This window comes from Aspergillus affinis, assembly GCF_023601865.1.
Source record: "Aspergillus affinis strain CMG 70 chromosome Unknown NODE_156_length_72552_cov_88_431238, whole genome shotgun sequence".
NCBI lineage: Eukaryota > Fungi > Ascomycota > Eurotiomycetes > Eurotiales > Aspergillaceae > Aspergillus > Aspergillus affinis.
The window spans coordinates 1-25,319 of record NW_026515937.1 but is presented as its reverse complement, the minus strand read 5'-3'; the positions used below and the strand labels follow the sequence as shown (position 1 = coordinate 25,319).

The 25,319-nt window shown below is 50.2% G+C and overlaps 10 protein-coding genes across 10 annotated transcripts; 4 read left to right on the top strand and 6 right to left on the bottom strand.

Moving 5' to 3' along the window:
• Positions 1-292: 292 nt before the first annotated feature.
• On the bottom strand, positions 293-1,953 carry KD926_002573 (uncharacterized protein; the record flags this gene model as incomplete). Its single annotated transcript, XM_053094265.1, has 3 exons — positions 293-1,329; positions 1,388-1,611; positions 1,721-1,953. The coding sequence occupies 3 exons, from the start codon at positions 1,951-1,953 to the stop codon at positions 293-295; spliced, it is 1,494 nt and encodes a 497-aa protein (XP_052950942.1).
• A 1,878-nt stretch (positions 1,954-3,831) lies between these two features.
• pyr2 (non-reducing polyketide synthase pyr2) lies at positions 3,832-11,417 on the top strand (the record flags this gene model as incomplete). The annotated part of the gene is made up of 2 exons (XM_053094264.1): positions 3,832-10,328; positions 10,388-11,417. 2 exons carry the CDS (start codon positions 3,832-3,834, stop codon positions 11,415-11,417), a joined length of 7,527 nt encoding a protein of 2,508 aa, XP_052950941.1.
• Positions 11,418-11,825: 408 nt separating this feature from the next.
• Positions 11,826-13,678, top strand: KD926_002571 (acetyl-CoA synthetase-like protein; the record flags this gene model as incomplete). The annotated part of the gene is made up of 3 exons (XM_053094263.1): positions 11,826-12,047; positions 12,105-13,270; positions 13,336-13,678. 3 exons carry the CDS (start codon positions 11,826-11,828, stop codon positions 13,676-13,678), a joined length of 1,731 nt encoding a protein of 576 aa, XP_052950940.1.
• A 375-nt stretch (positions 13,679-14,053) lies between these two features.
• KD926_002570 (class I SAM-dependent methyltransferase) lies at positions 14,054-14,761 on the bottom strand (the record flags this gene model as incomplete). The annotated part of the gene is made up of 1 exon (XM_053094262.1): positions 14,054-14,761. One exon carries the CDS (start codon positions 14,759-14,761, stop codon positions 14,054-14,056), a length of 708 nt encoding a protein of 235 aa, XP_052950939.1.
• An 863-nt stretch (positions 14,762-15,624) lies between these two features.
• KD926_002569 (uncharacterized protein) lies at positions 15,625-15,992 on the bottom strand (the record flags this gene model as incomplete). Its single annotated transcript, XM_053094261.1, has 2 exons — positions 15,625-15,820; positions 15,880-15,992. The coding sequence occupies 2 exons, from the start codon at positions 15,990-15,992 to the stop codon at positions 15,625-15,627; spliced, it is 309 nt and encodes a 102-aa protein (XP_052950938.1).
• Positions 15,993-16,013: 21 nt separating this feature from the next.
• Positions 16,014-16,496, bottom strand: KD926_002568 (uncharacterized protein; the record flags this gene model as incomplete). The annotated part of the gene is made up of 1 exon (XM_053094260.1): positions 16,014-16,496. One exon carries the CDS (start codon positions 16,494-16,496, stop codon positions 16,014-16,016), a length of 483 nt encoding a protein of 160 aa, XP_052950937.1.
• A 30-nt stretch (positions 16,497-16,526) lies between these two features.
• Positions 16,527-17,598, bottom strand: KD926_002567 (uncharacterized protein; the record flags this gene model as incomplete). Its single annotated transcript, XM_053094258.1, has 5 exons — positions 16,527-16,618; positions 16,684-16,783; positions 16,840-17,012; positions 17,081-17,286; positions 17,342-17,598. 5 exons carry the CDS (start codon positions 17,596-17,598, stop codon positions 16,527-16,529), a joined length of 828 nt encoding a protein of 275 aa, XP_052950936.1.
• A 2,410-nt stretch (positions 17,599-20,008) lies between these two features.
• KD926_002566 (uncharacterized protein) lies at positions 20,009-21,392 on the top strand (the record flags this gene model as incomplete). The annotated part of the gene is made up of 2 exons (XM_053094257.1): positions 20,009-21,292; positions 21,345-21,392. The coding sequence occupies 2 exons, from the start codon at positions 20,009-20,011 to the stop codon at positions 21,390-21,392; spliced, it is 1,332 nt and encodes a 443-aa protein (XP_052950935.1).
• Positions 21,393-21,817: 425 nt separating this feature from the next.
• Positions 21,818-23,340, bottom strand: KD926_002565 (sugar phosphate isomerase/epimerase family protein; the record flags this gene model as incomplete). Its single annotated transcript, XM_053094256.1, has 7 exons — positions 21,818-21,938; positions 22,008-22,343; positions 22,397-22,555; positions 22,610-22,747; positions 22,808-22,895; positions 22,952-23,069; positions 23,158-23,340. The coding sequence occupies 7 exons, from the start codon at positions 23,338-23,340 to the stop codon at positions 21,818-21,820; spliced, it is 1,143 nt and encodes a 380-aa protein (XP_052950934.1).
• A 191-nt stretch (positions 23,341-23,531) lies between these two features.
• On the top strand, positions 23,532-25,217 carry KD926_002564 (glutathione-independent formaldehyde dehydrogenase; the record flags this gene model as incomplete). The annotated part of the gene is made up of 10 exons (XM_053094255.1): positions 23,532-23,645; positions 23,695-23,720; positions 23,782-23,825; positions 23,883-24,056; positions 24,111-24,140; positions 24,203-24,298; positions 24,353-24,367; positions 24,427-24,805; positions 24,859-24,931; positions 24,981-25,217. The coding sequence occupies 10 exons, from the start codon at positions 23,532-23,534 to the stop codon at positions 25,215-25,217; spliced, it is 1,188 nt and encodes a 395-aa protein (XP_052950933.1).
• Positions 25,218-25,319: the final 102 nt, after the last annotated feature.

The window sequence follows — 25,319 nt, the reverse complement described above, 5'->3', positions numbered from 1 at the left end:
CACAAGAAACGTGTTAAATTACGGACAAGAGATCCCGGACATTTTTTACATAGTGTCACTGTACAACCATTGCACAAAAACACGAGACCCAGGAAATCCGGTGTCTGTTTATTCAAGTCATCGTGCATAATGTAAGACCAAGCAGCAACTATGACACTTGGCATGATCCGCGAGGGCAATTTCCAATGCACAATCAACGTCAAAGCTGTAACGGGGCGACCCAATCGTGTATTGTATTTTTATAGTGGTCCGGTCAAGGACCCCACTGCTCTATTAAATAACAAATGTTTGTCTATACAGGAGGTGAGAGGTATGTCAAGCCCGAATCAAATAACCCCTCGGAATGACCCTTCCAGAGATAGTCTATCGTACTGTTTATAATATGTGCGTTGAGATCTCGATTCTGGATCAGATCTGTCGCTAGCGGATTGAGGGTATTTAAGAGCTCGACGACATCTGGGCAATTGCCTGCAATGTGTTCACTGATCTGTTCGAGGAATTGGACCGTGACAACGGTGTTTTTTCTGCATTGCTGATCAGCCAAGGTTTCCGGGAGGAGGACGGGGAAAAAGAAAACATACACCATTTTCTCCAGCTTACGCGAGCAAAGGAACAAAACTGCAGGGCCCAAATGCCTCGTGAGCACCGCCCATCGCTTCCCGAAGCGCTTGCGGTTGTGGAATCTCGCGCGTAAATTCGACCGTCGCTGTTCGTCGCACGTTGACCATTCCGGATGGATCTCGTCAAGTAGCCGATCGACTATTAGAGAAGCATGGCCTCTACCGCGCCGCGTGGGCCCATCTCCGCATTCGTCTGCTTGGTTGATGTTTTCGTATTCTGTGTGTAGTTGTATTAGGGCTGCCCGATTCCGGATAGGGTCATCGCCCATGCGTGGTTCCAGTTGGCAGATGCACGAGTATGCGTCTGCTAACCGGTCGTATTTGGTATGTCGTTGGTTGGGTAATACGACTGTTTCTTGGTGCCATATCCCACTAGTCTGCCACCGGGGCAGGTTCGATATTAGATATTCGGCGTAATCTGCTCGGATGTAGGCATTCTGCACGGGCGTCCCGGTCAGAATTTCCGGTAAATGCGGCGTTGGACCCTGGCTCGTTGGGTGAGCTAGGGAATGCTCAGAGCTTCTTGGTGATACCGTCGAGGCTCCGTCGGGCTCTGTGAGTGGGGATGGGTGCTGGTTGTAGAATAATGAAGGGGTGTTGTATGTGTCATGAATACTAGCCCTAGAAGGGCTACTCGTTGCGGCGAGGTGGTGATCAGTGTGATTCGTATTACTGAAGTCTGACAGATGAACCGGGCTCTGTAAAAGATCTGAAAGTATTCCAAGTTAGGCAATTTCTCCAGACAATATCCTGCATGTCTAACTTACCCTGGGGAGGCTGAGAGTACGGCGAAAGAGAGCCGGAGAAGTCCATATTATTCACAGGGTCCCCGATGAGCTCAAACTCATCCCCTGAAGGAATCGTTTCTACTCTACTCTCATGCGATGTGTCCATACATAGTTGCAGGTCCCAAGCTTCTGGAAAGCCAGTTGGACAGGAGTCCAGACGGACCACATCAGGTAATTCGCCCGCCGAAATGGGGTATTGCGTACTGATCAAATGTTTAGCTGACGTACCGAAGCATCTGGTATGAACCCTGCAACATAGGATAATGAAATCCCATGTCCTACTGCAGCATGAAAAGGGAAAGTGGAAATTACCTTTCCTCCACGATTAGAATTAGCACCGGTTGTGCCGGAGCGTCGGTTATCATCGTAGGCGGAGCCGCTTGGATAGTGTAAGGAGCTAGACGACTGGCCAATACCTCAAGTCCCGCAGCGTTGGTTGTCTCCAGGAAGTTCTTAATTGCTTCAACGAAATATTTCTTGGCGTCAGGGTGGACCGGCTCGTCCATTGCGTCGGCTCGGACAATCTCGGTCGCATCAACAATCATGGTCGCGTAGGGATTTGTGTGATACCCCGGCTGCGGCTCTTTACAGTGGTTTCCAACATCTTCTGCTCGATTGTGTTTATGTATTCAGTCCCCATTTCCGCCGCCTTGTCGAAGTCAGATGTGTATATGCACGTCGAGCACACCACATGCCCAAAGGGGTATAAAGCGTGCAGGACAGGTGGCAATGCTGGCTCATTGGGGGCTATAGGGGCAAGCTGTTTTAGTCTTGGTCTTACTCTCGGCCACAGCCTACAGGACTACACGGAGTACTCAATAATGTACGGAGTATGTCCGGGTAAGCTGCACTTCCTCCTACTCCGATCGGCCAAACTTGACGCGAGCCGGCAAATGGGAGGATGGCGTCCGCTCCACGTTGTTGCGGCTCAGCTAAGTTTAAACCCCCAACCCCTGTCTGCTGAATTAACGGTCAATTCGGCAATCGATAGCCAAACTTTAGCAGGCTTACTGGTTGTACGATCGTGAAGACTTAACTATTGTTCAACTAAGTGCTGTGCCATGCGCCATCCCGATGCACTCACAGTGAGTTAGTGAGCCACGCCTGCCCCCTCAAACAGTGGCACAGCTGAAACAGCACTTGGCTCGTAGTGCCAATCCTCAGCTCACTAAAGCGGCCCGGATTTCACAATACGAAGCCGCCAACCAGTAATCGTTCTGGGAGTGTCATCATCTCGCCCAGAATGCACTCTGCACCAGTCAGAATCCGCCATTGCTGCTTTGTCAGCCCCAATTTTTCGTTGGCGGAAATCAACAAAACTGCATTATCCTTGGGAGGCTAACCACAGCTTCATTGCAACCGCTACGTTTGAAACAAACGAGATTGATAAGGCTGCCTCTGGTTCTCGGGCTAATCAGCCTGACTTTAAATCCTTCAAGCTTCAAACGGAAGGTCATTCGACATATGGACCCGGGGACACGGTGATATATATGCGGCCGACGGCGGGCTGAAAGCTCCATGTGACAACAGGGTACCCTAGTTCTCCATGCATGTTGGCATGCACGCAGACATTAGGTTGTCTCTGCAGATGCCTGCCAAACTGTACCTAGCCCCCATAGGCTACTGAAGACGTCTCCAAGGACTTGTTAGCCTGGATATTCCGAGCAAGGATCTAGAGCCAAGAGACCCAAGACTCCAATCGGAAGGTAAAATACCTCCGCCACTATACCTCGTGTTCTGCAATCAGCTTAAGTTTAGGCTGCAGATCCCACGCTCTATTCGACGATCGAGCCTGGGATCTGGCGACCTAGTGGTAAGCTGACAGCACTAATTAAAAGCTACAGAAACAAGGATGCGTTCTTGTTCTTGGTAGCGCTACTCTAATCTAGGGAGGCGCATCAGACGAACGGATGAGGCCACCCGGGAGTTGAGCTGACGTGACGTGACGCGTAGGAGGCGAGGTTGAGGAGCTGAGACAGTTGATACGTGGAAGGTGAGATACTATCTGTGAGGTGGTGATGGATGTCTAGCGTTTCAGTTCACGTATTTGCAGGTTGTAAGTATTTCGTTGATGTGGATTGCTAGGGCGAGTCATCACTTAGGCTGCTGTGGCTCCAAGGATGACAGACGGGGGGTCTATACGTGTTGAGAGAGCTGGAAACATCAGTTTGTTACACCCTTATAGATTGCTTAAACCCCTTCCTGAAATGCCATGATTGCTGTTTGAAAGTAGCATTGGTATCGTTGTTTTCTTTCTGTCTTGACCTTTATCTTTACCAGACCCCTGTCTTGTAATACCTCCTTGTCTTTCCAACACTCGCTACTATAAATCAATCTTTGCTATAGACTTGACATCACGGCGATATTTATTCATTCTTCCCTCTCTATATCCTATTCCTCTTTCCATAACCACCCAAAACAAAATGACACCAGCCGAACCAATCGCCATCATCGGTAGTGGTTGCCGATTCCCTGGCTCGGCATCCTCACCTTCCCGACTATGGGATCTCCTCCGAGAGCCACGTAACGTGGCATCCAAACCCCCAGCGGATCGCTACAACGGAGATACCTTCCACTATGGCGGGAAAAAAAGTTTACCACCTGGAATGATCAGTTCTCCAGAGTCTTATTTCCTGGAGGAAGATGTTCGTGCATTTGACGCGCCCTTTTTCAACATCTCGCCGGCCGAGGCGGCATCGATGGATCCTCAGCAACGGCTACTATTAGAAGTTGTATACGAATCACTTGACCGAGCCGGGCTGCAGCTGAAACGTCTGCAAGGCTCGTCAACCGGCGTGTACTGCGGTGCTATGAACTACGATTACAGCCAGCTGCTTCTATCAGACCAAGATAGCGTGCCTCCATTTATGATCTCGGGTGGTGCCCCGTCCATGCTAGCGACGCGTATCTCTTACTATTTCGACTGGAAGGGGCCTTCTCTCGTTCTGGATACGGCCTGCTCTTCGAGTTTGATTGCTTTGCATTTAGCCGTGCAAGCCCTACAGAAGGGAGATTGCTCAATGGCGGTTGCTGCTGGAAGCAGCTTGATTCTGTCCGTCGATGGCTACGTTTCCTCGTCCCAGGCGAATATGATGTCGCCCTCGGGACGCAGTCATATGTGGGACGAGGCGGCGGATGGATACGCTCGTGGCGAAGGCGTGGCCGCAGTGATACTCAAACGCCTGGACGATGCCGTGCGAGACGGTGATCAGATCGACGCCGTGATTCGGGCCACGGGAGTCAACTGTGACGGACGCACCAAGTCCCTTACGATGCCTAACGGACTGGCCCAGGGTGAACTCATCAGCTCTACCTATGCTGCTGCTGGGCTCGACCCTCTAAGTCCCGCCGACCGGTGCCAATTCTTCGAGGCCCACGGAACAGGTACTCCCGCGGGTGATCCGCAGGAGGCGGAGGGCATCGCGAATGCATTCTTCAACAAAGATTCACCGAGAGACGAGACGATGTACGTCGGCTCGATAAAAACGGTGATTGGTCATACTGAAGCTGCGGCCGGCATTGCTGGTATCATGAAAGCCGCACTGGCCGTTCAGCATGGCGTCATTCCTCCGAATATGCTCTTTAATCGACTAAGCGCTAAGGTTGCACCGTTTGCCGATCACCTCAGGGTTCCGACGAAGGCGCTCCCCTGGCCTGATCTTCCGGTCGGAGCTCCTCGACGAGTGTCGGTTAACTCGTTCGGCTTTGGAGGTGCTAATGCCCACGCCATTGTTGAGAGCTATACTCCTTATAATGCTGTTTCGTCATTACCCGACGCGACTGCCACCACTGCATTCCTTCCCTTCGTGTTTTCCGCTGCGTCCGAAAAATCGCTCAAGGCTGTGCTGCAGCAGTATGTCAGCTGGCTGGAGGAAAACCCGACCGTCGATTTGTCGGATTTGGCCAATTCCCTCTTGACCAAGCGATCGATTCTCAACATTCGGGCCGTTTTCACTGCGGGAACAGTGGAAGAGTTGCTTGAGAAACTCAATGATGAATTGAAAGAATCACAGACAACAATCACCCGACGTCTTAGCCCTGGACCGAAGAAGATCTTGGGTGTTTTCACTGGACAAGGCGCGCAATGGCCGCGTATGGGAATCGATGTCATTGAAGAATGCCCCCAGGCTGCTGTGTGGCTGCAGGGACTCCAGAAATCCCTCGACAGCTTACCTCTTGAATATCGACCAAAGTATACATTGCGTGATGAGCTGGCTGCCCCCGAATCTTCCTCTCGCCTCAATTCTGCCGAGATCTCCCAGCCTGTCCGAACTGCTCTGCAGATAATCCAGGTGAACATTCTACGGTCGCTTGGTATTGAATTCGCTGCAGTTGTCGGGCACTCATCGGGCGAAATTGCCGCTGCCTATGCGGCGGGATGGCTTTCGGCGTCGGACGCTATTCGCGTTGCCTACCTTCGTGGACTGGCGACGATGAACGCAGGTTCGAAGGGACAGCCCGGAGGCATGCTTGCTGTCAACATATCCTGGGACCAGGCGCAGGCTATCTGCGGCGAAGCACCATATAGTGGTCACGTCGTTGTCGCAGCTTCCAATTCTCCGTCTAACGTGACGCTCTCGGGAGACGAAGACCTGATCTCCGAGCTGGAATGGCTTTTCGAGAGCCTTGAACAGACTCCTCGCCGCCTGCGCGTCGACACAGCATACCATTCCCACCATATGATTCCATGTGCGGAGCCGTACTTGCAAGCCATGAAGGCCTGTCAGGTTCAGACCCGCCAGGGCTCGTCGACAACGAAGTGGTTCTCCAGCGTCCACGATGCGGCGGAAATGACCGCCCTCGAGCCTAAGTACTGGTGCGAGAATATGCTTCAATCAGTGCAATTCTCGCAAGCCTTGACAGCGGCTCTGAAAGACCAACCAGATCTTGATGCGATCGTGGAAGTTGGACCCCATCCTGCCCTCCGAGGACCTGCGCTTCAGACCGTATCGACAATCAAGCCTAACGATGCCGACGTGCCATACGTTGGGCTCGGTAAGCGCGGAACCACTGGTATCGAAGCCATAGCACTTGCACTAGGATCTTTCTGGGCGCATCTTGGACCAGAAAACATTGACACTAGCTCTTTCGTCCGGCTCTTTTCACTTTCGCGGGAGCTGAAATTCCTTCCATCGCTTCCAACGTATCACTTTGATCATGGCCAGACATACTGGGCTGTGTCGCATCATGCTAGTGCACGCACTCATCGGTGCCTACCTCGTCACCCCATCCTAGGCACTACGAGTCCTGAAACGGGAGAAGGGGAATGGCGCTGGCGGAACTACCTGCGTGTCCAGGATCTAGAATGGATTGAGGGCCACAAGGTCGAGTCTCAGATCCTTTTCCCAGCGACGGGCTATCTTGTTATGGCATACGAGGCAGCTCATATAATTGCTAAGGATCGAGTATTACAGTCTGTGGACATTCATGATCTAGCTATCGATCGGGCAATCGCCGTTCCAGATACTAGCATGGGCGTGGAAACGCTGTTCACACTCTACAAAACCGACGGCGAGGATGATAACATTTTAACCGCTTTGTTCGCCTGTCAAGCACGGTTTAACGATGCGTTCCGCTGCTGTGCCACCGGCCGTCTGGAGATCAGATTCGGCGAGCAGGACGAGGCCCTGTTGCCAGCTCTTGGCCCTCTTGTTGGTGGGCTGCAGAAGATTGACTCGGAGCATTTCTACGGAGAGCTTGACAAGCTTGGATATGGCTATTCGGGACTATTCCGCGGACTTGGGTTCATTCAACGCCGTAAGGACATTGCCTACGGTACTATCCCCGTCCCCAGTACAGAAGAAGATGACTCGAATCTGCTGGTCCATCCTGCCAATCTTGATACCAGCCTTCAGGCGCTGATGGCTGCTTTCGCGTATCCTGGTGACGGTCAACTGTCCGGCCTGTTCCTTCCAACTCACTTGGCACGCACCTCGATCAACCCGGGCCTTTCCCGTGGTGGGAGTCTGCATGTTCCTCAGAAGCATCTTACCGTTGAGGCCAAGCTGTCGGATGTTGGCAAGACTGGGCTAACCGGTGATATCCATCTTTTCGATTCTGATGGCAGAGGTTTCGTACAAATTGAGGGTATGCACATCTCGCCACTCACCCAGCTCAACCCAGAAGAATGGCCGATGTTCGTTGAGGAAGTCTGGGGTCCCCTGCTGCCGACAACCTCGCTGGCAAGCTTCAATAAGTCGACCACGCCACGGAATCACGCCTCTCTTGATCTCTGTGACCGCCTCGCGCTTCTCTATCTTCGTGATGCTCAAGCCCAGTTGACTAGCGAAGATCGTCAACAGCTCGACGACCATCGGGCACGGTATGTGGCATGGATGGATCAAGTCCTTGCATCCGTTCGCGGAGGCACGCATCCAAACTACTCGCCTAACCACCTGGAAGGAGATGCAGCCTCTATTCTCGGTCGCGATATTCAGCGTGCCAAGCCCGTTGAGATCTTGACCTTGGAAAAAGTCAACGAGAATCTTGTTCCTTGGTTGCGAGGCGAAGTAGATCTCATGGGAGAGCTTCAGCGCCAGGGTGACCTCCTCGCCAGATTCCAGCAAGAGTCTAGCTCCCTGGCTACCATGAAGCAGAATCTTGCGACTCTTGTCGGCCAGCTCGCTTTCCGGTACCCTCGCATGAAGATCCTCGAGGTTGGAGCTGGTACAGGCGCAGCCACCCGCTTAGTCCTGGACCAGGTTGCCCGGGACTATCATTCGTACACGTACACTGACATGACGTCCGCCTCATTCGAAGAGGTCCAGGAGACATTTGGCGCCCACAGCGATCGCTTTATCTATGAGACCCTCGATCTGGAAAAAGATGTTTCGGAACAAGACTTCTCAGAGAATTCATATGATCTTGTCATTGCCAGCAATGTTGTGCATGCGACAAGTTCATTCAGCGCAAGCATGTCCCGTATCCGACGTTTGCTGAAGCCCGGTGGCCGTGTGGCCATCATTGACATGACCCATCCGGAGCAGATTACTTCTCCGCTTATCTTTGGTGGTCTTGAGGCTTGGTGGCGTGGTGACTCTGATGCTCAACCATCAGGTCCTCTGGTTTCCCGGGACAACTGGGACCAGATCCTGAAGTCCAATGGCTTTGGAGGATTTGAGGCCGTCTCGTCGGTAGAGGAATCTAAGCGCTTTGGCATGTTTGTGTTCACTGCCCAGGCTGTCGACGATCATATTCAACGATTGCAACAACCTCTCGCGGTTCCCGCTAAGCGACAATATCGCGATCTTGTCATAATCGGCGGAGCGACCGAGACCACCGCAAAGCTGCTTCCTGTAGTCCAAGAGGTGGTAGGCCCTTACTTTGCCAGGATCACCGCCGCAAGCACTCTTGAAAACTTTGTTCCTCCTGAGAATGCCTCCCTGGCTGCTGTTCTCGCCGTCTCTGATATTGATCGTCCCTGTCTGCAGGACCTCACTGCAGATAGGTTCACAGCCCTGCAGCAACTTGTCGGAGTAACAGGAAAGCTACTGTGGGTGGCCACCGGCAATCCAACCGAGGAGCCGTACCTGCGCATGAGCAAGGGTTTCCTGCGCTCTGTTAGTTTGGAGAATCCTCATGCTCAGTTCCAGCATCTCGCCGTGCAAGACTCAAGTGCTTTGTCGCCGGATCTGGTCGCAACTACTTTGATGCGATTGGTGCATTGTGACGCTGGAAGCGATTACACTCTTCCGAACTGCACCGAGAATGCAGAATGGGAGCTCTTACTGGAAAAAGGAGTGTTGAAGATCCCTCGCATGCGGACTGGCCGTGACATGAACCAGCGATGGCTCACAAGTCGCGGAGTCCCGAATACCCGTCATGTGGAGCCTAGTGAGACGTGTGTTGAGGTGCGTCCAGCTGATGATGCGGTCGAGGGGTCGCCATTGTCATTGATATCCTCATTTGGTGCGACACGCTATGATCCTAAGGTCGAAACTCAAGGATTGAAGGAAACCACCGTTCGCATCCGAGTTCACTATGCCACTCTTCCTGCTGTACGGGCTGGAAGTGGTTTCTTGCATCTTATTCTAGGTGAAAACGAGCAAACCCGGACTCGTGTTGTCGCCTTGTCAGTGCACCACGCCTCCGTTGTTTCGACTCCTGCCTCATGGTGTCGCCCAGTTCCTAGCTGGCTACCTGAGAAATATGAAGCTGGATTCTTGAACGATCTCAGTTCGGCCCTGGTTGCCAGGCATTTGGTTAGTCAAGCGAAGACAGAGTCCACTATTTTGATCCACGAAGCTCCTCAGGCGCTCCAGGACGCAGTCTGTGCGATGGCCTACTGCCATGGCATCAGGGTTCGCTACAGTACCGGCAATCGACAAGCCAGTCAAGGTCCTGGAGCGTTAGTTATCTCTCCTCGAAGCTCAGTTCGCGCTATCAGTCGTCTTCTTCCCACGGGTGTGTCAGTGCTCGCTTCCTTCAAGCCTGATACTGATGGGTCGCTGGCCCGCTTGCAGTCCTCACTGTCACCGGAGGCGACATACTGGGGTTTGAAGGACTTGTACGGAACCTCATTCGCTCCTGCAGCCAAGCAACAGCCCATCTTGGAGGATGCTCTGGCAGCGAGCAGCCTCTTCGCCGAACAGCGCAGCCGATTTGAGACTGCCGTTGACACACTGACCCCTGAGGATATCCCAACATATCCCGTTTCCAGCCACAAGTTGGAGATCATTGATTGGCTTCACTCTGGCCCGGTCTCAACGAACAGTGTCCCATCTAGTTCGCTGGTCACTCTGAGTAGCGAAAAGACTTTCTTGCTGGTCGGTATGACTGGTGACCTGGGTCGCTCAGTCACCCAGTGGATGATCACCCGCGGAGCTCGTACGATAGTTCTTACCAGTCGTTCTCCGAAGGTGGATTACGAATGGGTAGAGGAAATGGCAGATCTGGGTGCCCGTGTTGAGTTCATGGCTATGTAAGGATTCTTGGTTTCTATTTTCTCTATCCGCACTTGACCGCTAATCACTATAACAGGGACGTATCAAACCGCGCCTCGGTCCTCAGAGTCCACAACCACATCAAGTCTGAGTTGCCACCCGTCGGTGGAGTGATCAATGGCGCAGTCGTTATGCGTGACGCCGCATTCACTGATCTGTCATATACCGACGTCCTCCGGGTGTTCGGCCCCAAAGTCGAAGGCAGCCGCATCCTCGACGAGTTGTACCAAGACTCCGACCTGGATTTCTTCATTCTAATGGGCTCATTCTCCGGACCGAACGGTAACTTTCACCAAACCGCCTACGCTGCTGCCAACGAGTTCATGGCCGCGCTGATCAACCAGCGCCGTCGCCGGGGCCAAGTCGGCAGTATCATCCACCCTGCGCAGATTCAAGGTCTGGGTCTTATTCTCGCCATGAACGCACACATGAAGAACGTGCTCGCTCAACAACTCGGTCCCATGGCTCTCTCGGAACGTGATATTCTCGAACATTTCGCAGAGGCCATCTTAGCCGGACGGCCTGACTCTGGACGTGTGCCTGAGATTGGCGGCGGATACCGTATGACAGACCCAGTCGAGTTCCCTGATGTTGTCTGGTACCGGAACCCGAAGCTGTGGTCTTTTATTCGCCACTTTAGAGAGTCTGGCGCCGTTGACACAAATCGGGAGGATGTGCCTATCAAGCAGCAGCTCTTGACTGCTGACGGTTTGCCTGCTGCGGCGGATATCATCGCCGATGGGTTCCGTGGGACTCTCCGGCGTAAATTGCATTTGCCTAGTGATTCAGCGCTACCGGGAATCACGCTGTTGACGGAGTTGGGCGTGGACTCGCTGGTTGCAGTTGATTTGCGAATTTGGTTTGTCAAGGAGCTGGGTGTGGATGTGCCGGTGTTGCAGTTGCTTGGAGGGTCTTCGATTGATGCGCTGGCTGAGAGTGCCGCTGGAAAGTTGGATAAGGAGCTGGTGCCACTGATCAAGACGGAGGAGGTGTCTAATGGGGTTACAAATGGTGCTGAGACGAATGGGGCTCATAGTAATGGTGTGCATGCTAATGGGCATTCCTGATCGAAGATGGAGCCGATGCTGTGGTCTAGACTAGGCGTTATGGTATTCAAAATGTTGATTTAGTAAAATTTTTAATAAAGAATCTGTAGCTCAATGCCTCATTCCTGAATTTATCCGTCTGAATCGTAAAGTTGTCATATGTGATCAATGTAGATAGACGAACCCGTACATATTGTGGGTTGTCTTGACGTCCAACGCTTCTCGCAGACGGCGTAGATGGTTTAAAATAGATGCTTGTCCAAGGCCAATCAACGAATTCTTCTCTTACGCACTCTGCGTACAAGGGCTGATGTGTCCAAAAGAAATACTAATCTTAGTCAGATCATCTATATATAACTATGGGTTTTCCCCCCTCCTATTGCTCCCTTCTCTCGTTATCCGTGTTTACTCCTTCGAACCAGTTCCGTCATGATTTCCTCCACGCCTCCCATCTCCCACGACGTGGTCAGTTTTGCTCTGGACGCTCGAGCAGACTATGACCCCTCGGAAGCTCTCTTTATTGATGCTCAGTATCCAAGTCGATACCTGAATGGACTTCAATTTCCTCTACTTGTCCGTACACTTATAGCTGGTCTCAAAGCGCATGGTGTTGAAAAAGGAGACTGTGTTGTCGTCCACACGGGGAATAATGTAACTGATCTCTATTACCTGTCATCTTCAGAACAAACCTAACGTTATCTTCCTTAGGTCCTATACACTGCCCTCTTCCTCGCCATCATCGGCACTGGTGGAATTTACATGGGATCGAACCCTCACAGTTCCGTGGACGAATTCAATCGTGTCGTCCAACTGACGAAACCGCGGCTTATCATTACCGAAGAAGACGCTCTCTCTACTGTACTCGCTGTCTCCGACAAGAACAACATCCAATCCCAAAAAATTTTCATTATTCACGATGCAAGCATCGACGCCACCATTGCCTTCGCCCACGGGAAAGGTCAACTCCCTGTCCAATCTCCCAACACTCATTCTCCACCAAGCATCACATCCTTCCTCTCCCACCAAACCGCTGATCATGTCCTTATCACCGACCCTGAGACCGCCAAATCCGCACCAGCAGCTCTCTACCTCACCAGCGGCACTACCGGCCTCCCAAAGGCTGCCGTGCTTACCCATGCGGCGCTCATCGCCCGCCACCACGCAATCCTCTACACCCCTCCTTACAAAATCACCCGGCTTGTCTGCCTACCCATTTTCCACGTCTTTACCTCGCTGTGGACACATCTATTCCCCATTCGATACGGTCACCCGCTTTACATTCTGCGGGGGTTCCAGCTCCCCGTCTTCCTGGACACCGTGAAGCGGTACCAGATTAGCGAAACGTACCTCGTTCCTGTCGTGGTGCACGCATTGAACCAGGGCCCTGCATCGCTGGACGTCGTTCCCTCGCTCTCTTCACTCCGATATATCGGACTCTCCGGTGCCCCTATCGATCGAGACTCCATGGCTGCATTTCAGGATATCCTGCACCCCGATGCTTGTGCCGGCCAAGTCTGGGGAATGACGGAGTGCGGCGTTGTCATTCAAAACCAGTATCCCGAGACTGGAAGACTGGGGCAGGGTGACCTCGGTAGCATCGGGCGTGTTTTACCCGGGTACGAGGCTAAATTGGTTCCCACCAATACTGATGGTGTCTCCGCCGAAGAGAAACTGAACAAAGACGGGACCAAGGGCCAGAGAGTATCCGGTCAACTGCATGTTCGCGGGCTGGGCCTTTTCAGTGAGTACTTGGGTCAGGGAGAGTCCGTGGTCGATGACCAGGGTTGGTTCAGTACCGGCGATGTCGCATATGTTAATGATCACGGTGAGTACGTGATTGTGGGTAGAACGAAAGAGTTGATTAAAGTAAGAGGGTAAGTCGCTATCTCGTTCCTCTGTGAGTAGTTCCAATATGAGCTATCATGCTAATAACAAGCAGCTACCAAGTTTCTCCCGCGGAAATCGAAGCCGTGCTGCTCAAGCACCCGCTTATCACCGATATCGCTGTCATGGGAATCACCCTTTCTGATGGCAGTACCGAGGCTCCTTGCGCCTATGTTGTGCGCACCGGAGGCACCAAGGGCAAACTGACGGCAGAGGAAGTGTTTGACTTTGTGCAGCAGCGGTTGGCAAGTTACAAAGTGCTGGACGGTGGTGTTTATTTCGTGGAGCGGATCCCGCGAACAGTAAATGGCAAATTGCAGAGGGGGAAGCTGGCTGAGTTGAACAAGCAGCGAGAGATGCTGGCGGGATTGTTGGGAAAGATGAAAATGATCAGGTAGATAGCTATGCGATTGTTGGCATTTGATTTATGTTCTTTTTAATAAGATTGCATGTTGAGTTTGAAAAAGGAATGAAAGTATTATGAATGACGACGTGCTAGTTTTCCTTTCCATGCCTTTATCTTTTCTTCCAATATATGTCTTATCGTCTATGTCATTCAATGCGAAGCCCTTCTCATCATCTCTCTTCCTCCGACCGAACGAATATTTGTACTATTTACCCTACCTCAGGCAGCCCAGAGAGGACAGAAATTACCAGATAACTATTACAATAAAGGGGCGTACTGCGACTTTTTGTATAATATAATGTTCTCCTCATATTTGCGCCTAAAATAAAACCTAATATAACCATAAATCACAAGGTGGAGACGACAATCAAGTCAACTTAGGCTTCCTCGCCCGGAAAACCAACACGGCACCAACAACCCAAGCATCAACATCGTCAAACTCATTCATTAATTCCTTCTTGAACACCTCCGGATCATCACCAGAGTTCCCAAAGATACCCTTGTAATTATACAAGCCCATTGTTATTTTCCCAAACCAGTTGTGCTCCACACGCTGGCCCAGGATCGTCGCTCCGAACAGCGTCCCATCCGGCTTCAGATGCTCTTTCAGGTGGGCAAAAACAGTCGCTTTCCGCGCACAAGGCGGTGGCAAGCAATGAAGAAGGTACATGAGCGAAATGGAGTCATATTTCCGTGACGCAGTGGTGCCGGGTCCGGCGCCGTCCGCGGCCGGCACCTTGATGGGCTCGAACACGTCGGCTTGGATTGTCGTGGTGCGCTCGGGACAGCCGACGCGGGCGGCAGATCGCTCGAGACAGAGAGTGTTCATGTCCACGAGAGTGAGGTGCTGGGGCCAGGACTCGCCCTTCTGCATCACGCGTTGGCGGTGGTGCGCGGGGAAGTAGCCGGTTCCGACCCCGATATCGAGATGTCGCTGGCCAACGTTGGCAGAGAAAAATTCATTGAGGAAGGAGGAGGGACAGCGCCAGACATAGTTGTCGTTCCACCAGTGGACCATTATATCGTAGATGCGGAGGCCGAAGCCGTCGTAGGCGACGGTGTAGCCGCTTTCCATAGTGATGGCAGTGGAGCAAGAGAGAATAGGTGGGGGAGGTGAGAATATGATTTAATGGACCGAAGATGTAAGAGTATGACTCGGTTTAGATGTCGTGATGGTTTTTGAGGAATTGGGTATTGAATGAAAATCTCAAAGGGCGAGAAGCATGGTACTTATCCAAAGACATGGCGGCCCGTAAGCCCCAACACAAACACAACTCAGATCGCTGCCGCCTACCATTTAACAAGCTGAAGGCTAGACCGCTGACAGACCCAGCTAGGAAGCACCTCAAAATACGAACAACATTCTCTTCTTGTCAGATGAAATAAGTGGTATCCAATCATGGCCTTATCATAGAAATTCAGCACTATCATGGAAATGTAGACGGATTCCTGATTGATTTTTGGTTGATCAATTTTCCTTTGGTCGACTTGCTATAGACAGCGCTAGTGGCGTAAGCTAGGCACTAAAATTGACCGTAGTCGCGAATTATGATTTCATTGATCCGCAAATAATTTGGGGGCGGTACCCAGGAGGCTTTTGCCGCTATCTGTGGATATTAATCAATGAAATCAAGACATAAATGATTCTTTGACCTGCTGACAAGACTCTGAGGTTCTCTTTCGTATATCTGGAACGTGTTGCGATCAAAGGCTGGCTCAATAAAATATGAACAGGGGTGAAGATCCCGCCTCATAAATGCCGAGCCAAGAAGTTGAACATCCCAAACTTGTCTAGGAAACGAAAGCCCTACTCAAGAAAATGCATGTCCCCGCCTATATTAAAGTCTAATAAACCTAAAGTACACTACTTTTAGTGCTATAAGTGGCAAGAGTCCTATTTATGATTCCCCATCATAATCATATGTATCTATCCATGATTCAGAAGAGACTTTCGGGAATTTGCTGGACATCAAACCCATGTTCCAGCCAGTGTGGCAAGTAGTTCACTTCGGAGCCATGGTCTGATAATTCGGGACCTTGGAATAAAATAGAATGCTCAAGGAGATTAGAAATTCCAAAGTTTGGTAGCTCCGAGGAATGGTTCAGAGCGATCACGACTGGCACATTGTTATTACTGTTCAGACATTAGGAGACGATCAGCAGAGAGTGAAAAATCGGAGATAGACAACATACACTAGCCTTGGGAAGGAATCGACCAAGTTTTGATCCTGTTCGAAGAAATGTTCAATTGATACCAATGCGTCCTTGGCGACTTGCATGATATCCATACTGATAGCTTTCCCCATAATTGGCCCGATGTGTTCAATTTAATCCAGGCATTGGATCCCATGTTCCACCGTCTTGAAAACAGAATCGACATTCTGTGTTGCTGTCCGGGAATCAAAGACATCATAAAGTGAAGTGACACAGGCTGAGGCAAGAAAAGTGGCACATGAGCCGTCAAAACGAATGTCGGGGTATCGTTTAAAATAGACGTCGTGGGCGAAGTCGATGAGGCTTCTCGCTGCGGATGTGGATGCTTTCACGGATTTCTGGATCTTTAGAAGACCAGCTGCATTCCGTTCTGCCTCTGCCGTGGAACTGAAGAATGTCGGTAAAACTAACGTCGGTCGGTGCCCTTCGATGCCTTTTGTGAGACCATCTCTCACTGAAGTAAATCCGGACTGGCTGTGAAATACTCGAAGCAATTCCTCGGCTCTTCCACGGAGTAGGACCTCAGTTCGATCCCTTACTTCATTTTTAGGTGGATCCGGAATACTCTTATTGTTTGGACGAAGACCGCGAATCATAGTGACGGTATCTGTCCAGTTTCTCTGCTCTCAAAACGCAAAGATCCGTTCGGACTTGACGGTGTCATCCAACAGGCCGAGCGCACAGAGTCGAGCAGTATCCTCAACATCGACATACCATTCTAAGAGGAGTTAATTTCTCGAGGTTTGAGGATTATGTGAAAATGGGCTTGGGAGAAAGACCCACGTCCAGGGAACTTCGAAAACGCTGTGCTGTCGCCTTGAAGCAACTCGCGAACCGAGCCCATTGTAGAACCCAGTATTTCAGGGTGAAGAATTTTGCCCACCTATGCATTCATAGTCAACGGAGAATGGGTGTTTCCGAATTTGAAGATGTACTAACAACAAAGCATGGAAGGACCGTATTGAACTCGAAGTGCGGACGATGAGACTCAACCCACTTCCACGACTGCCGCTCTCCTTCTGTTTTCGACGCTGCATATACTGCGACTGCTCGTTCTGACAAGGGAGTATTATCATCCCATGCAGCTCTGACAGCGGCATCATTCCAAATATCTGTAGGAAGTCTGTTAACAAGGCACTGATCGGCCCCGGAATTACCGGGGAGTTCCTAATGCACTCACCGGAATGAAGCTGACGTCCTGCAGGGTCCGGAGTCAAGGGGTATGTTGCACTTGAAGACGATACCAAGACCACCCGCTTGATTGAAGGCTTCCGCGACGCAATTTCCAGGATACTCAGGGTAGCCTGAACAACCCACGGGATCACCGCATTAGGGTCACATCCAAAGGTCAAATCAGAAGCCTGCCGTTGATTCCGTATTATCAGACTGGGCTCTTTTTTCTTTTTCTTTTACTCAAGGAGAGGCCCGAATAAGTTGATACCAAGTGAATGACGGATCAATTCCGTCTAGTGCACTTTCAATAACGCCCATGTCCTCAAAAGAAGGCACAATGACTGTTTCGAAACATCCAGACCCATACTTCTGGTCGAAATACTGATTCAACCAGGGCTTAGAGCCGCGAATAGTCCCCCGCACCATGTATCCAAGGCCAAGCAACTGATCGACGACATGGGAGGCGATATAGCCATTAGCACCTGTCACGAGGATTCGACTACGTAACGCATGTTGGTTCGTCATATTGTAAAAACGTAACAGGTGACCTCGGAGTGGCTATCTCAACTTTTAACCAAGCTGTTCAGGATTTGCTTCAGGAAACCCATGGATCCGCTGTGAGTGGCGGGCGGGAGTCATAGATTAACAATTACCTCGGATCTACATGCCGGAATTACGACCGGAATTGCTCAATGATCGCCACCGAATTCACACTCCATTTCATTGCCTAATGGCGTAGTTTAGAGAATTGCCAGAGGCCTCTTCAAAGAGCTATGAGGTCACTCGCTGCGTTGAATTGTCCTTGCTTGTTTGGTTGAACTAGCGAGGTTTGGTGAAATGTTCCAAAAAGCAGAAAGAACTAGAAACAAAAAAATAAAATCAAAAACATACAACAGCAGGGATTCGCTGGTGGTCACCCACCCAACTACTAACCTGCCGGCGTGTGGCTTAAGTACGGCTGAGCGGACGGGAAGCCCTGTTCTCCACACCCTGTGGTCGTATGTACTTAACATGGAGAAGTTGTGGGCTATATAGATAAGTGAGTATTCACTCATCTTGTCTTGAAAATGTGTACCATACCCCGGGTTCGACATATAGATGCCTGAAGCAACCTGCCAAGCTTTCTCCCTTCCTAGTGATTCTCCCACATGTTATATAAAAACCTCTGTACTTATAGTACCGTCGTTTCAATCTCCTCAAATTAAGAAAATCTTTCTTTATCTCCGTGGGTCCACAAATATCCCATATTTCGGTACTTATAAACCCTATCTGCAGTTATGAAATATAACTCAAATAAGGTAACCTGGCACTCCAGGCCGATCGATAAGTCTTTGTTATGATGAGCTACAGATGTCTTCATGACTTACCCCCATAGATGTACCGAAACAGCACCTAGAGTCTGCAGTCATTTCAATGGATAATACACGCTTACATGGTCGGCGAATGTCAAACAATAGCAATTGGATTACGGGAAATTATTGTTCCCCACCACCATTTGCACAGGAAATACTGGGACACGATCCAATTATGCTCACAATTACATTCTTGTGAGAGGGGAATATATAGCGTCTAACCGGAGCAGCTTTGAATTCGTTGGCGATACATATAAATCCCAGACAAATTCGATGAAAACAATTGATTAAGAAAACCACCTGAATGATTTGAGTAATCTTTTGCCGAATGTCTCTCCACTCTATTCAAATTCAAAGTTGTTTGAGACTGTATACATGTTTGAATAGCACTGAAAATGGTATTCCTCACATTCCACATTCCTCGCCGGAGCCCCTTGCCTTTTGTCTCGCTCACAATTCTCCCCCAATCTCAATCATACAATTGGATGACCAGGGCTCTTTATTCTTTATCGTAGACAACCAGCACGAGACCGGACTAATTCGGGGGCGGGGTAGAGAGCTTATCTCCTTATTTGTGCTCGAACATCTTTGGCATGACTTGTGGATAAACCTGTTATTGTGGCGGCCGGGATGTTCGCTAGACCCGAAGTAGGCCTTTCTCCCGAGGCGTGGCGCGCGCCCCGAGCAATTGGCAAACCGCGATGCCGTTTTTCAAAATGATGTGAGGAGAGGATGATCATAGTGACACATGCAAAGAGAGATGCATCATGGATACACAATGATCACCAAGGTATCATGAAGCATATGATAGCTCCTATCCCGCGGTTTTCTTTCTTCTTTCCTTCTGAGGTGGCATTCGGGAGCTTATTCCATTAATCTCCGTAGTAGCACTATCAGAATTATCTGCTAAAATCTGACCGCGCGGACAGAACACTCGGACTTTTCCCATTTTCTGCACAGTAACGTGGAGCATCAACCGAACCGAGGTTACTAGAGTTCTAGCATGGGTTGATACCAGTTGACAGGCCGCCCTGCCATCCTACAAGGGGGTCCAATTGGACAGACTGTGCCTGGATAATATAAATGCCCCGCTCATAACTCCTAGTGCCCTCGTACCCCCACAATTAATGCAAATTCTGTCTTGAAAGTGATTCTCTAGTTGAGATTGCTGAACACCTTGAGGACGAGACTCGCTTGGACAACGAAATATCCTCATGCTCATTGAGGCAGCATAGACTACCACATTATATGGCTGACAACTTGATCGTAGAGGATACTAGATCCAAATCACACTGCCAATGCTGAAGAACCTGCGCACGATAAGCGGCTAGTGAAATAGCGATGTCTTAGCTTCAAAAAGGTTTTGCAGAAAGGGTGGGGCTTCTCGGCTGGGACATCCCCTCGGACATAAATCATCTTATCTGATCATCTGATAATCTCTAACCGCGATCCCCGAAATCCTCCCATTCCCTCATTTCGTTCATTTACGATTTGATAAGAGTCTCTCTGCTTTCACAAAACACAATCATTCGATAAACCGTTCAGGCATCCTATCGTTCACGTTTATATACGCTCCCGACTCAATGGCCAGCGAAGGCCTCCCTAAGGATCAGGATCTCTCCGACCCCGAGACGCAGTATATTTTAGAGGGCAATGCCAGATTTCGTCGGCTGGGATGGAAACGCCTCACAATTATTTCCATAGTGGAGGCAATTGCCCTAGGAAGCTTAGGTCTTCCCTCTGCGTTTTCCACATTGGGCATGGTTGCTGGTGTTATCCTGACCGTTGGTATCGGTCTGGTCGCGATGTATGCGGGTTATAAGATCGGTCAAGTTAAGCTGAAGTACCCTCAAGTAGGACACTATGCGGACGTTGGTCAGCTCCTGCTGGGAAGCGTGGGATCTAAGATCTTTGTGGGTGCTTTTGTGGCCTTATTGATCTTTGTGATTGGCTCGCACTGCTTGACAGGAGCAATTGCTTTCCAGACTATCACTGAAAGTGGCGTGTGTTCAGTTGTCTTCAGTGTGGTTTCCGCGGCAATTCTGATGATTCTCGCCATTCCTCCGTCCTTTGCCGAAATTGCAATCCTCGGCTATATCGACTTTGCTTCCATAATCTTAGCGATTGGGATCACTGTGATTGCAACCGGCATTCAAAGCTCCCATGATACTGGCACTTTCTCTATTGGTAGTGCGCCTTGGTCTGCATGGCCAATAACCGGGATCTCATTTTCGCAGGCAATTGTGGCCACCAACAATATCGTTTTCGCATATTCCTTCGCTGGCTGCTTGCCGTCTTTCATGGAGGATATGCATACACCTGATGACTATGTGAAAACGCTTTGGTGGCTGGGAGGAATCCAGATCGTCATATATACTCTGACCGGATCGCTGATCTACGCTTTTGTGGGGCAGGGGGTGCAATCCCCTGCATTGCTGTCGGCTGGACCCGTGATCTCAAGAGTGGTTTTTGGAATAGCCCTCCCGGTCATATTTATCTCGGGTTCGATCAACACAACAGTCGTGTGTCGATACATCCATGGCAAAGTCTACCATGACTCTGCCGCCCGTTTTATCAATACCCGAAAGGGCTGGATGACTTGGTTGGGTCTTATATCGCTTGTGACAGTGTTAGCCTGGGTGATCGCCGAGGCCATTCCCATTTTCTCGGAGCTACTGTCGATCATCTCAGCACTTTTTGTGTCCGGTCTATCTTTCTACATTCCTCCACTCATGTGGTTTGTGCGTCTGAGAGAAGGAGCATGGTATGAGAAGCACAATCTGCAACCCGCGATCTGTAATCTGGTTGTCTTCATAGTGGGCATGGTTGTCTTTGGCTGCGGTACTTATTCCAGCATCAAAGAACTTGTGAGTATTTCCTCCTTGAACATGCTATCATATACTAAGTTTGTATCTATAGGTTACAAAATTTCAATCGGGGGCCATTAGCAAGCCGTTCACCTGCTAGACAGTGATGACTTGTGATATGAATCCATGTTAAATATACCGTGCCGGACCTGCGATATTTTCAAACGACCATTATTCGGAATCTACGTTGTTTATTTATATTTATATGAAATGTGTTAACGATAACTTGAGTGGAAGTGCTATATGCTCTGATAAAAAAAACAGGATTTGCAAAGCGGGCATCGCACAGCTGTTCACTCTTATGTTCTTGAATTTTCTGAGTTCTATTCATGTCTAATACTCTCACTCCTGAAGGTCTCTTTTGAAGGAAATTTGCGTCATAGTTACCATTGTATGTCATGATTTATAGCAAAAGCAATGTAGAAAGAAAAAAACAATCTATCTATCTCCGTGCGATAACCGATCGCATATCTCGTCCGATGTTACAGTTGAAGCCTTTATCGGCCTTCCTCATGACTTCAGCATCTATGAACGCGCCGCTGCAGCCTTGGACCACTCTTCAAACAGCGGGTGAAGACGGCTAGCTTCGCTATCGGCGACGTCGGAGAAATCGCTGGCAGCTCCGAACGGGTGATAGGGATAAGGTCTGTAAGGAACCAAGAGACTGTCAGACCATGAAAAGCGCATTAAGGCACGAATGTAAATCGTCGCTCACCCATACTCAGGGACAAATGTAATAGGTTCTGATTTGAATGGACCAGTCGCAAAAGCCTCAATAATCTGTTTCCACGAATCTTCAAAAAATCGTCGTTCCTCCTTAAAGACCGGGTTCGTTGGCTCAGGGCACTGCGAGGACTGTGTCGTGCCCATTCTAGCATGGATATGATTGACCTTGAAGAGATCAGCTTGGCATAGATAGACTTCATCGCGAAGGGTCTCGTCGCTTACATGGGGGATTATCGTTCGCAGAAGCTCCTTGTCTTCCTCGCCTTGATCCAGCAGCCGTTCGCAGACAACAACGAAGTGGGAAAAGTCGGCCGTCACACGCAGACTGCCATAACTCGTTAGCAGTAAGCTTCAACATTAAGGGCATCCTGATCTTACCTAGGTACTCTCTTCAATACCTTCGCGGTTGTGTATGGACCGAAAAAGGCTCGGTTCCGGTGAGTCTCGTGACAGACCTTGCCCTGAAGCCCGAGCTCGGCATCGACGACCAGGGAGCCCTCGAAGAATTCGACCGCCTCGTCAACCGTCCATTGGTCGCTGGATTTATACGTATGAGCATGGAATTAAAGCACGCCGAGATGATGAACTCACTCTCCGGAATGCGCATTGACTTTGCATGGCTTGAGCGTCTTGGCGCGCTCCAATTGTGTGCGATAGCCGACCAGGTGGTCTTTAGGTGTGAGGCCCGCGGGCTTCGGACCGGCATACATGGGCCAGAGCGTATGGATTCTGAGGAAAAGGCATTAAATATATGATAGCAGAGTTAAATTGAGTAATGTATCAACTCACAAGATGGTAATCTCCAAACCAATTTCGTCGCAAAGCCGGCGGATTGAAGCCAAATCCTCAAATGGAGCAATGTCGATTTCCACCCCGGCTAATTGACACACTCGTTAGCTGCTTGATTTACGCAATGAAAGAATAATCCCTTACTATAACCCTGAGCCTTTAGGCTGGGAAACCACTTAGCCCAGTTCTCATAATATACTCCAGCATCAACGCCCCAGACCGAGCGAAAGCGCAGCACAGAAGTCATATTGATCCTCGAACACTGAAATGAAGTCTTAGGACTTTGCAAACTTCGAAAATATTGACAAGCAATCTACGAAATCTCCGGCCAGAGGCTCCCCAATTTGTACTCCGCCTGGTCCTCGAGGCGACTCCATTATGATAGAGGCGAGCAAGATGAGGCAATCTCCAATTCCCATTGAATAGGGCAACGTTCTCCGCGTGCCGGCGCCAAGAATAACCCCGCGGGCGTAGAAGGGGAAATCTTCCCCGGTCGCAAGGTCCACTTTGGCTCGACGGGGTAATCTTGCCATGATCGGCGATAATTCAGCTCACGAAGCTTCTCCATCGCGGGGACTGACGGAATCCTGAACCCGATTTGGAATCGGGGACATAACCCCGAAGATACCATGTCGCACAACTCATATATCTCCCCGATCCCCGACCGCGAAACCCACATGTCAGATTTAATTTTTCGTTCTCAGCACAGCAAACCACCGTCGCCATGGCATCCACTATGAAAGCACTCAACTATCTCGGCCCTTACAAGGTGCGCGTGGAGGATGTCGAAAAGCCGAAGCTGGAACACCCCGATGACGTCATTGTCAAAGTCACCACGGTAGGCTTCCCTTTCAACGAGCGAAATCAATTATTATTGACACCGCTAGGCTGCCATCTGCGGATCCGACCTGCAGTGAGTATACAGGGGGGTGCAGTTGACGATGAGTGGTGGCATTGGACTCACAACTACACAGCATGTATGAAGGGCGCACGGCGGCAGAGCCCGGGATTACATTTGGTCGGTGGGCCCAAGATTATCGTAGAGCGTGGGAAATACTTACTAACATGTCGCAAGGCCATGAAAACATGGGTATCATCGAGGAACTGGGAGAGGGTGTCACACTGTTGAAAAAGGGGGACCGTGTTGTGATGCCATTCAACGTGGCTGATGGTCGGTGCCAGAATTGTGAACAGGGTTATACTGCCTTTTGCACAGGCGTTAACCCAGGGTTTGCTGGTGGTGCTTATGGTATAAATTAATCTTCCTTACTTCTACGAGTCGCTGGTTGCTGACGTTCTACAGGCTATGTTGCTATGGGTCCGTACCGAGGAGGTAATTGCGCCATGCCCAGTTAAGACATAAAATAATTGAAGTTAACCCAATTGAACCTCCAGGCCAGGCGCAATATATCCGGGTTCCATATGCCGATTTCAACGCGCTTCTACTGCCCCCTGGAACGGAACATGAGGCCGACTTTGTTCTACTCGCGGGTGAGTTCCGAGCATTTATTCTTGATCGCGACATTTTCTAACTGACTACCATAGATATCTTCCCAACAGGTATATTTCAATGTTAAACCTATCCCCCGAATAAGCTTTAAGATCTGATTTTGTCCTAGGTTGGCATGGAGTGGAAATCTCTGGCTTCAAATCTGGGGAAAGTATCGCGGTTTTCGGTGCGGGTCCTGTAGGCCTCATGGCCGCCTACTCTGCCTCCCTGCGCGGGGCATCTCGCGTGTTTGTCGTTGACCGAGTTCCGGAGCGCCTGGCAGCTGCTCAGAGAATTGGCTGCATTCCGATTGACTTCACCGCAGTGGACACTGTGGAGGAGATTATTCGTCTGAACGGGGGAATGGTCGACCGGTCTGTGGACGCGGTGGGTTACCAAGCTATAGACAAGAGCGGATCATCAGAGAAAGCCAACATTGTGCTTGAAAACATGATCAGTGTCACCCGAGCTTGTGGAGGCATGGGTATTCCAGGACTATATGTGCCTAGGTATGTACTCTTCCCAGCCAATGATGCCTGCAGAACACTAATGTAGGCCATAGTGACCCAGGGGCTTCTGATGAAGCCACCGCCAAGGGCGCCATCAGTCTCAGCTTTGGCAAGCTCTTTGAAAAGGTACAGATTCAGGTTCTAGTGTGGCCCAGTATGCATCTAACTTTCATAGGGTTTGTCGTTGGCCACTGGTCAATGCAATGTCAAGGCCTATAACCGATACCTGCGGGATATGATCGTCGCGGGCAAGGCCAAGCCAAGCTTTGTGATTTCCCATGAGATCGCGCTGGACGATGCTGAAATTGCCTATCACAAGTTCGACAAGAGAGAAGACGGGTACACCAAGGTCATCATCCATCCTAATGGGGGCTTTCTGTCCTCGAGTGGTCCTGTGCAGTCCAATTTGTAAATAGCTGGATGGAATGAAATGTGTATTTAGTTTAGTTTAGTTATATTTTACGGCCGCGGTTCACCGCCTAGGCACGTGACCCGCCATCCCCTGCTGGGGCAA